General features: G+C 40.7%; 1 protein-coding gene across 2 annotated transcripts; it reads left to right on the top strand.

Moving 5' to 3' along the window:
• Positions 1-1187: 1187 nt before the first annotated feature.
• On the top strand, positions 1188-11395 carry LOC307027506 (gelsolin-like). 2 transcript variants are annotated; one of them, XM_079695771.1, is made up of 12 exons: positions 1188-1336; positions 1787-1919; positions 2066-2154; positions 3224-3439; positions 3527-3657; positions 4863-4953; positions 6361-6531; positions 6611-6785; positions 9007-9122; positions 9277-9354; positions 9437-9497; positions 10137-11395. In XM_079695771.1, exons 1-12 carry the CDS (start codon positions 1334-1336, stop codon positions 10295-10297), a joined length of 1425 nt encoding a protein of 474 aa, XP_079551897.1. In that variant the 5' UTR covers positions 1188-1333; the 3' UTR covers positions 10298-11395. The 2 variants fall into 2 exon arrangements, with proteins under 2 accessions (XP_079551897.1, XP_079551896.1); XM_079695770.1 differs by having other exon boundaries at positions 1196-1345.
• Positions 11396-11600: the final 205 nt, after the last annotated feature.

Below are 11600 nucleotides of genomic sequence, written 5' to 3' on the forward strand. Positions count from 1 at the left end.
ACACACACACACACACACACACACACACACACACACACACACACACACACACACACACACACACACACACACACACACACACACACACACACACACACACACACACACACACACACATTTCTCGCCACACACTGGGGAGAAGCAATACGTGTTGTTGATGCATTTCACGGCCGCTGATCAGTCACCGTGGGAACGAGTGGACACAGTGAGGCCCTTTGTAATGCCCTACTCATGTGCCAAGTCTGTGCCAAGGCGGTATTGTAAACACTTCCTTTACAACATGAGAGGGGGGTAAACTCCACAGAGAACCGGTGATAGGGATGAGGAGGGGGGCTTACAGAATATATTTAAAAAACATCAAGACCTTTCTTTTTCTTTTTTCAAACGTACTTTTTATTTGAACATCAGATGAACAAACATACACAATAGCCATATTTACATACTTTATTATCCTACACATACGGGTCATCTTACAAAACAGTACAGAAAAATACAGAAATGTTTGAAAAGATCAGAACAATATATACAGCAGCCTAAACATAAGTAAATAAAAGAAAAAAAAGAGAAAAAAAGAAAAGAAAATCTGCATCATCAATGAAAACAATTAAAGGGATTGAAAAAATAAAATAAACAAATGAATAAATAAATCAAGATAACAAGGTACGATGGTTTAGGGGACTAGGCTTGATCCTATTAAATTAAGTATACTAAACACTACATAATTGTAGTAGCAGAGGCATTACAGGCATCTATCCATACGTTTATTATTTACTGTTATTTTTTATATATATTGACTGAATACATTTAGGTATATATCTTTTATTTAGATATTTTAATTTTCGATTTCGCATTTTGATACTCCTGTCTGTATCTCACACACAGAAGATTGACTATAAAGTTGACTTTGTCTTGACTTTGACAATTCTTAAAAATATTTTGTTTCTGAAGGCTCAAGGCATATGTAATTTGTGTACCTTTCTTACAACTCCCAAACCTTTGGGATCCAGTGGTTATATGTTGGAGGTTCAGGTTTAACCGTCTAAATGTGATGCACTTGATGGCTGGATAGGATTTGAAGTAAATATGCTTAATCTCTGCCAGCAAGGCAGTCCCAGTCTATGGGCAGTCCTTGTTTATTTTGTTGGCTGTTCAGTCTTCATCTGTGTATGAAATCATGATTGAATCTTGGAGTAGTTATGATCCTGACAGAAGAGGAGACTCATGATTCCTTCCTCTGGTTGTGAAGGCTCTGGGGCCCAAAACCGCCATAGCTCCCAGCAACGTGGACGATGATAAGGTGGACACCTCCAACAGGAAGAAGGGTGCCCTCTTCATGGTGAGTAATGTAAGTAACACGCTGTTGGTGTCAACTGAATTTATGTGCACTACACTGCATGTGCATCTGTTCATAAATCAGTTAAAGAGACACTAAGCAGTATATGAAATCAAGCCTGATGATTGTGACCCAAAAGGCTGTACTGCAATCTGGTGGCACTGATTTGAATAAAAAAACCACAACTTATAACCCTCTATTTTTAGTTTTTGGTCGTATCTCAAAAACCTGCATGTATGCACTCATCTTTATGGAAAATGTTACTAATCTAAATGTTTAAGGCTGTTTTAAATTAACATGCATACACTCTACAATCACAAAATAGGATGAAAAATGTGCATGTTGTAAGAAATGAAGAGGTTTTGAGGCCGTTGTAGTCTAGACACACGTCCTCGCTTACCTTGACGCTTTAAGAACAGAACTACTAGGAGTTGGGGTCTTTGTGGTTCTCAGGTCTCTGATGCCACCGGCGCGGTAAAGGTGACGGCTGTGGCTCTGTCCAGTCCCTTCAAACAGGCCATGCTGTCTCCTGAGGAGTGCTACATCCTGGACAACGGGGTCGACAAGAACATCTTCGTTTGGAAAGGTGACGACAGCAGTGCAGTTTTAAAAACACAGCAGGAAATGAGCTTTCCTTGCTGTTTTACCAATGATTCTCTGATTCTGATTTACTTAAAGTAAGCACATGGCACTATGTTCTCATCATGTCATGTCTTATCTGACTCCTACCAGGTCCCAAGGCTAACATGACAGAGCGTAAAGCAGCCATGGCAACAGGCCAGCAGTTCATCCAAGACAAGGGATACTCCAACAAGACCCAGGTAACGCTGACATGTGCAGAACTGCTCAAACACACACCAGGCTTAGAAAAGCAGCATCTTCTTTTACACCATTAGAGGATATGATTTTCTGTTGTGAAAATAAAAATGGTAATGTTGGCATTTTACAACCTGGACATTAGGAAGAGAAATTAGGAAAACTATTGTTTGAATTGGTCCAGTATGGGGACACAGCGCTGCAGCTTAGTATGCAAAAAAAGACTGCACTACTTGTGCCACTGGTAGGATAATTTATTTATATATTTGTTGTGTCTGACTGAAAAGATCATGGAAATACAGAAACATTTTTGTCTTTACCTCGGGCCGGATCTGATCGGTTTGTTAGTGTGTCAAGTGATTTTTTGTCAGCAGAACGGGGAAGATGTAAGTGAAACAGATCATTGTAACATCCCATAAACCCCTCTGTTTCAGCCCTGTTCCAAAAATGCTGATTATGTGTCTGTAGCTTTAAATGCTAATGGGATGCTGCTGCTGGACACACCCATCTGAGAGATGATAGGGTAGAAAAAACAACAATTGTGCTCAAGAAGAAGATTTAGGTGATAAGGTGGGCGGGTGTTACCTGGTGATTGGCTAATGGTTACACTCGCCAAAAACACTTGGTGACATCACAAAGCAGCCACAATCTGATCAGCTAATTTTCAGTCAGGTTTTTATATAAATGGATCAGGACAAAAAGAGAGAGAATAGTTTGTATCTTCATGAATCTCTTAACACAGAGGAGACATATATTTATGTATAAAAGACATGAAAAAGTGGTAATAATAGGTGACCTTTAACAGTGCAAGACTACAGTGCATGGGCGGTTCTAAGGGGTGGCCAACAAAACATTTGCCCCCCCTGTGCCCAACTCCAAAAGAAGAATCTATAATAATATAATTTGTGATAGTGTTGCAACAAAGATTGATAAAATCAAAACAAACATATAAGACACATACTGTATAGGACAAGAAATTAATATTTGACATCACATTACAATCACTGAAGACAATAACAAAATACCAAAGTCACACTTGAACTAAAACCCCCTCTCTGTCCCCTGACCTTACAGATCCAGGTTCTTCCTGCAGGAGCCGAGACCACCATGTTCAAGCAGTTCTTCTGCGACTGGAAGGACAAAGACGAGACCACAGGCCCCAGCAAGATCTACACTATCGGCAGCATCGCCAAGGTGGTCCAGGTGCCCTTCGACGCCTCCTCCCTGCACTCCAACAAGGCGATGGCCGCCCAGCACGGCATGGTGGACGATGGCAAGGGCAAGGTCCAGGTACGAGAGGGCTGACATCTGAAAAGAAGCTAAAGATGGATCATTGTTGTGAGGTTGGGGATAACAGGGTGTGGTCTTTGCTTCCAGATTTGGCGTGTTGAGGGGGAGAGGGTGCCTGTGGACCCCTCCTCCTACGGTCACTTCTACGGTGGAGACTGCTACCTGATCCTGTATAGCTACAGGCTGGGGGCCCGCGAGCAGCACCTCATCTACACCTGGTGGGTAAAACAAATGTGTGAATTACAAGCTGTAGTATTGGGAGCACACATGACCTCAAACACACCATGGATAGATAATGAACCAATGGACCCCACAACCACTCAGACATAGAAGCAAGACACACAGCTGTTAGCCTCTTTTGTTTTTGTGTTAGTTGTGACTCGTCCCTCTGTGGTACAGCTTTTATAGCCTCGTTGTGTCCCTTTGAAGTTACAAAAAATTCAACGGTTTTATTTGTCACAACAACTACAGCAGTAGATAGTGCAACACGATAGTGCAACAAACACATTTTCCCAGCGAATTGCAGAGTAAATACTTCAAAGTCATGTTTTGCCATTATGTCTTGTCACTTTGTAGTAGTTTTCTGCTCTTTTTTGTTATTTTGAGTTTCTTTGTGGTTATTTTGAGTCTTTTCCTGGCTGGTACGTGTCTCCTTAACGGCCCGTCCACACACAGGCATGAAAAAAATCTTGATGCTGGGCGTGTCTGAAGCTTGGCGATTTTTTGCGAGCAACGCGACCAACAACCAATCACATGAATCTCCCGCCCCCGACATACAAAGCAATAGCAATGCTAAAACGAAGTAAACTGGATATAAACTCCCCAAACAGGCGAAAACCTACCAGTTTCACCCACTGTCTCTGCCACCTCTCTCCATGCCTGGTTCCTCCGGTTTGTATCCCGGTAAATAGTTCTGGTCGTAAAGAACCGGGTGATTTGCTACCGTAATTTCTCGTTTGGAATATGAGGAAATGAACTGCGGTCTGGCTCTCCCAGCTTGCACGCGGTTTGATTGGCTTGCGCTTGTACTGGCGGGATTTGCATAAACGGGATTTGATTGGCTGATGCCAGCTTCGAAAGCATCGGGAGCATCAAAAGTTGAACATTGCTCAACTTTTGGTGCTCACGATGCTTGCAAAGCCATGCTCCGCTCCCTACAATGCAGTTCGGCGAAAATTAAAAATCTTCTACGTCACCCCATTCAAGTGAATGGGCAAAGCTTTGAAAGATTTTTTCATGCCTGTGTGTGGACGGGCCGTAAGCGGCATTTTCCGCCTCTGAGTGTGACCGGTAGGCCCGTCTAATGATCCGTCGGAGCACCACACCCATTCTAAGAACACACAAGCAAGTAGATACACCAGTACAGTGTGTGTCCTGCTTCCAGTGGAAAATAATTCCGCCTGTGTGTGTGTTCCTGTCTCAGGCAGGGGCTGAAGTGCACACAGGATGAGCTGGCCGGCTCAGCGTTCCTCACAGTGAAGCTGGATGACTCAATGGGAGGATCCCCCGTTCAGGTGAGCAATGACTCACTGCGAGTAAAAACAGGTTCAGATTCTGGACATTCCCATAGTGATCCTCAACAGAAACACCAGACTTAGCCGTGACTCAAGAGCATTAAAGGACTAATAAAAAATGTAAACAATAATTATGCTAGGAGTTTTTTTCTCAGAAACTGACATGACTAAACAAAGGTGTTCTCTTGAGGATTGTGGAAGTTGCAGCTGAGGTGTCAACATTGAGAACCAACCCAAAGAAATTCACAATAACATAAAAGGGTTTACCTTCTTAACAATGAGCTAATTTCACTTTGAACATAGCTTTCACAAAGTTGTTTCCTGGTTGCTATAGATGGGTTTATTAGAAACCAAAGAGTAAAATGTCTGGCTTAACAGTAGCAGCAATGTGGGAAAAAACTTTTATTAAGGGATCTGCTTCTCAAATCCATGAAACCTAATAATCACACAGGATTAAATACAGCTGACTAAAACTAACAATTCAAAAAAAGAATTGAACATTCTTCTGCCATGAAAAATAATGACATTGGACCACCAGCAGAGGGCAGTGTCGCTATAATATTTGATACCACAATTAAAGTTCAAATGTAGAATGGTAATAACAGAGTTGACAAACAAATGCTGCACACATTGAACTCCAAATGTGTTCAGTTAGTTCAAACAGATTTCCTTTATTTAACATTCAAAAAAAAATTCAAACAAAAAGCAAACAACCTGACAATGATGTAATCCAAAGGTTTGAGATATTTATTTCATTCAGGATATACTGTTGTATTTGTTCAGCCTATTTACTATACATTACTCACTTTATCCTTCAATTTAGTTCAGTTCTCTATGGTACTGTACCAAAATAAATTGAAACTTGATTGAGTCGTGTGATCACCAAATCTATATTCATTTATGTTAAAGTTCAATTTTGTAGAGATTTATAAATGTCTGTTTCCTTAATCCCTGAGCTTGAATTGATAATTAGAATCGTTCAGATAAATAAATAAATATTTAATTACAATATTTATTAGATACAAAGATCCTCTTCTGTGTTTCTCTTTTGCAGAAGCAATGCATTTTTCTTATTTGGATATGTATATTGTTGAGATGAATACATTTAGAATGACCGAAATAAAATAAAACAAAATAAAAAGTTTTCATTGACAAATAGTAATGGAAATGTGACTTTTAATGTAAAGAAAACCTGGAATCAAATATATAATAAAATAATAAAAAAATTTAGATCATATTGCCATATTCCTTCCTACCCATGATTCTTCATATTGCTGTTAGTTGGACGTACAGACTTTTATATTACTGGATATGTGGACAATCTGTGTCACTTTTTCAGGCTAGCTAAGTTATAAAACAGTCTACAACCTTCATTGTGATGTCTTCCTTTGAATGACCTATCCACAGGTGAGAGTGACTCAGGGCCAGGAGCCCCCCCACCTGATGAGCCTGTTCCAGGGAAAGCCCATGATCATCAACAGCGGGGGAACGTCCCGTAAAGGGGGTCAATCTAAGAGCGGCACCACCCGCCTCTTCCACATCCGCCAAAGCTCCTCCAGTGCCACCCGGGCGGTGGAGGTGAGCCCACTCCCAGTACTGGACCTTGTGTTGTCACAACCTTGAGTTCCACCTCTGACCTGTGTCTGTGCTCCCCCAGGTCGAGGTCTCTGCTTCCAACCTGAACACCAACGACGTGTTCGTGCTGAAATCCCAGAGCGGCCTGTTCGTATGGAAGGGTGTGGGGGCCAGTGATGAGGAGATGGATGCAGCCAATCACGTTGTTGGCTTCCTGGGGGGCAATCCCACCCTGGTGTCAGAGGGCGGGGAGCCAGGTGGGTTTCCTCTGAGGAACTATAGAAACTGTTTGTCATAAAAGGTTGTGTCTTAAAGAGGCACTATTATGCCGTTTGGGGTTTTCCCTCTTCTGTACAGTGTTCTATTGGTTTGTATGCATGTTAATGGTCTGCAAAGGTTACAATCCCTTTGTTCCCTCCACACACACTCCCCCCCCCCTGCCTCCATTGGACTCCTTCGTTTACTTTAGTAACATAGTGACCTCACTATGTAACACTTGCGCTTCTATTGGCTAGCATTACAACAAATTGTATGTGATAGGTTAAGGGGCAGAACATTTCTAAGTGGTTGACCAATCACAACAGAGCCGGCCAGCTAACCAATCAGAGCAGACTGGGCTCTGGTTTCAGACAGAGGGTGAAAAGAGGTGCTGCAGCACAGGCAGTATGAGAAAAATAAAGAGCTTTTTGAACATTAAAGCATGGAGACATGTCAGAGTAGAGTCACTACTTTGCATACTGATATACACCTGAACATCAGCAGAAGAGGACTCTTTAAAGTAGAGACACTACATACTCATATGAATCTTAAAATTATCATATAGGGCCCCTAACTAAGGAAATATTAGATATTTTCCTGCCCAATGATGATACTTTATTGGATATCTCTGACAACGCAACAAGAATGCATAACTCAGTTTAAAAATCATTCTCATTAGCCTAATGTCTGCGCAGTAGTTTAAAGCCAAAAGTTAAATGAACAGACTTTATCAAAGACATTGGTCTTATTGACAGAAGGATTTAGAGCAGCTGTTTGTTTTTGTTGTTTAGAAGAATGTCATTGATTGTCCTTATGGTACTAGACTTTAAAAGGCAAAACTAAAAGGCCCTAAGCCGGCGGGGGCTATGGGCTTTCTTTTTCTCACAAAACTGTGTCTCAGGGCTTCTTAACATTTAACAAACTATGAATGTGTCATACCCACCTAACGGGAAGAAACTCAGCTAACTGACGATACAAACCATTGTTACCAAAACAAAACACAAGTCTCACAAGAAGCGCCTAAATGAGCCCTTAGAGAAAAAATGCTGATGCACTTAGCACAGAACTCATGGTATAAATACTTGATTACTTATCGGATCTGCACAAACAAGAAATCAGATAAAAGCTGAGATTCCACAGATTCTGGAAATATAAGTATCATCACTGTGCGATCAAATTCCCGGCAGGGGAAGCAAACCCAGACAACACACAACATAGCTTTACGGAGCAAAAACGCAAATATGTCTTACCTTTTGCTTTTTCTGATCAAAAGTTGTGTTCAATGGCATTAAAACGAGAACAACGCTGCTGAAGGTTAATCCAATGTGTCTGTGTCACTTTGAAATGATCACTGAATCCATCATTCCATTTTTGTCAAAAACTGAGATTTCATATTAGCTGCTATTAGAGCTACAACCCAGCTTCCGGTTTTGGGCAAACTGCGTGCGCATCACTCTCAATCCTCAATGGAAATGTTTAGATGGATTTAGGAACTTCCCCTTGTTTATATTGGCTCTAACGGTTCAAAATAGGTGTCAATCATCAAAATCGACCGAGGGGGTCAGAGATAGGGCAAATCCACCCAAATGACCCCAGAAGTGTTTTTTGTTGCTAAAACTCTCTAAAAGGTTAAATGTCACTTGTTTTGCATCAATCTTGATATAGGGTACTTGTTATATGTTATAGTTTGGATTCCTAAAGCTTTCAGTCTACTATCCCATCATTCAAGGGTGGTTTTCACCAAGAGTAAAACATTATTTTCGGACCTACACTATAATTTACAGTTTTTTACTATGTTCATTCTGAATTTTCTTTAAAATAAAAAACATCTATATTGATTCTGACTTTTCTACATCCAACTCACAGGTTTATCATTACTTTGAGAAAAAAGATTATTAATTTTCCCCTTTTAGAAGTGAAGATATAGTCATTTCTGGGAATGTCATTTTGGAGCCTGAGACCTGGAAAACAGGCTTGGGGCTTAAAAGGTCATGTTTAATTGCTACATGCTGTGTGTTGCCATGCAGATCTAGCCTTTCTATTTGCCCAATGGGTGGCCTGATAGGAAGCAGATGCTGCAGCTACAGAGGAGTCATCGGCATCCATATTTGGTGGAGGAAGTGATTCACCTCCAATTGAAGCAAACACAAACAGCAAGTAAAAATGGGAAAAATGACTTGATGCTGATAGAAATTGTGTTCTCTGCCCCCCCCCCCCAAGGTGATTTCTGGTCTGCTCTCGGCGGCAAGAAGACTTACCAGACGTCCAAGAGTCTGCAGAATGTAGTCAAGCCCCCACGTCTGTTTGGCTGCTCCAACAAAACTGGAAGGCTTATTGTAAGTGAAATAAAAAAGTAGCTCTACAGTATATCTTGGCCAAATTGTAGAGTGTCAATGCAATTAAATAACAAATTCACAAGAAAGATATGAACATAAAGTGTATAAAATCATAAATCCAAACAGTCAGTCTGAGTTTTCTCTGTTTTTTTAGGTGGAGGAAGTGCCAGGGGACTTCACTCAGTCAGACCTGGCCACTGATGATGTCATGCTCCTGGACACCTGGGACCAGGTAAGCTTTGACATGTGTGAAAATGTCTTCCAATGACTATGACACAAACACTTCCCTAAAACTCTGTTTCTCTTCCCTATAGATCTTCCTGTGGGTCGGCGACGATGCTAATGCAGAGGAAAGGAATGGAGCTCCTAAGATAGGTTAGTTGCATACAATAAGGAAGAAACAAAAGTACCACACAGAGCATACTGTCTAGCTTCAGAAACATGTTTAGTACAGTAGAAACAGTTTCTAGTGTCACAGTAACAGTGATCAGCCACTTATTTGGATGAAAGCTTAGGACAGAAACATAACCATTTAGATGCTTTTTAAAATCTTTTTTTATGGTAACAGGTTGGCCACTTACAGGGTTCATTTTGGGTCTTTTCATACATTGCAACATATGGAAAAACATTTTTAAATCATATATTTTATTTTAATATTTGACGTTTAATTTAGGCCTGTTCAAAATTGATCCTTTGACATTACTTCACTTTTCACAGTACAATACATTTGAGGCATGACATGACCTTTAAGAAAAAACTGCAGGAAATGTGACTATTAAATAATCAATGCGTAGCTCCAACACCTTCATTGTTGTGCATTTGAATTATTCACAGTACAATCAAATTCATTTGTGCAGTATTTTTAACGGTTGAAACTGTCAATAAAATCAGCAGCTAGCTGTCAGTTTCAACACTTTGTGTTCCTATAATAAATATATAAATACTAGACCAAACATAATTTCCGTTTCCCTGTCTCTTTTCTACCCACCCCTTCCTCTACCTCTTGTCCTGCAGCTAAAGAGTACGTGGACTCAGACCCGTCCGGTCGCCGGGGGCTGCCCATCACCACCGTCAGACAGGGGGCCGAGCCCCCCACCTTCACCGGCTGGTTCCAGGCCTGGGACCCCAAGATGTGGGAGACAGATCCCTTCGACAGAATCCGTGCACGTTTCTAAAAACACAAAATTCCCCAAGCTCTTTCCACCTATCTGACTCCTTAGCTGGCTAGCACTTTGTATTGCCATTTATTTTAACCTCAATCCCTAAGTGCCAAAAACAGAGTTATCATCAGGTTGAATGGCAGCCTCTATATGCCTTGGTCATGGTGCAGAGCATCGGACTTCATAACAGTATCATCAGTATCACCAGCATCACATCAGTAGTCAAATGACTTCCTGTTGCTGCATAATTTGTAATTGATAACGTGGTTTATTGATCTGTTGCACCCTATAGCTAATTTGTATCTAAGCCACTATCAATAATTAGTCTATTTGCCAGCTTATAGAGTCCTATTGTGAACCTGGAAATGTTAAGTACAACAAAGTTTTATGTTAGAAATGAAGAGTAAATATAGCCATATAGTAAAATGGAAGTTTTAACCAGAAAGTGACCATATTTTTACTGAGCTGATTTTGAAGTATTTTGGGTTGATTTGAAAGTTTTAGGGAATGTAAAACTGCCATATTGGACCCTAAACATTTCTTCAATTGATTCAGCATCCTCAATATGTCAGGAACCACACAAAAAATGTAAAAATCGGCCGGGCCATTTTTGTACTATTCTGCGTATGCTAATGAATGCTAATGAATGCTACTTATGCAAATTGCCCAACATATGCAAGTTAGCATCCGACAGTTTCTATGTGCTGGGGAACCGTACTGTAGCCTACATTTCTATCATACTACTTTGGGGTACTCACACTGCTGGCAAGTAGACTAAATAGGAAAAATTGGAAAGGAAGTCATTTCAGGGAGCCAGAGATCCTCTGCTTCTCTCTTTCACTTCAGAAGACACAATCATGCTTTCCTTTCAGTCTGTCTTCAAAGTTTAGTTTTTTTCATAGACTCCATTACTTTGCGGTGTTTACATGTGTTGTGTTTTATTTGGTACTGAATAGTTGTACTTGCTAGAAGTTGCATGTTGCATTGTTTTTAAATCATATCCTGTGCTTGTGAATTTTTAAAAAGCGAACAGCTGCGTTTTCGCTGTCTTTATTACTTGACCCTGAATTGCTCAATGGATAGCTTTTAAATAAAAACTCCCAGTATTTCAAATCTGTGTTTTCTATTTGAGTGAATGAGAAAGAATCCTACGTGTCTACATTCTGCACCAACGCCTTTTGGTAATTTTGGTCAAACCTACAGACTGTCAGAAGGTTTATCAGGTAGCTTTCACTACCCTTCTCTCTCTTCTCTTGGGAAGAGAGAATGGGATTTGGTTGAAGCTCTCAGCATCTGTCTAAGTAGGAGTAAGACATGA

This window comes from Notothenia rossii (genome assembly GCF_949606895.1).
Source record: "Notothenia rossii genome assembly, contig: scaffold_562, whole genome shotgun sequence".
Lineage (NCBI taxonomy): Eukaryota > Metazoa > Chordata > Actinopteri > Perciformes > Nototheniidae > Notothenia > Notothenia rossii.

Excerpts from the sequence above, each read along its gene's own strand:
- LOC307027506 (XM_079695770.1), top strand. Across the intron at positions 6,532-6,610 it reads GTGCCACCCGGGCGGTGGAG|GTCGAGGTCTCTGCTTCCAA; the intron begins GTGAGCCCACTC and ends GTGCTCCCCCAG. Across the intron at positions 9,123-9,276 it reads ACAAAACTGGAAGGCTTATT|GTGGAGGAAGTGCCAGGGGA; the intron begins GTAAGTGAAATA and ends CTGTTTTTTTAG.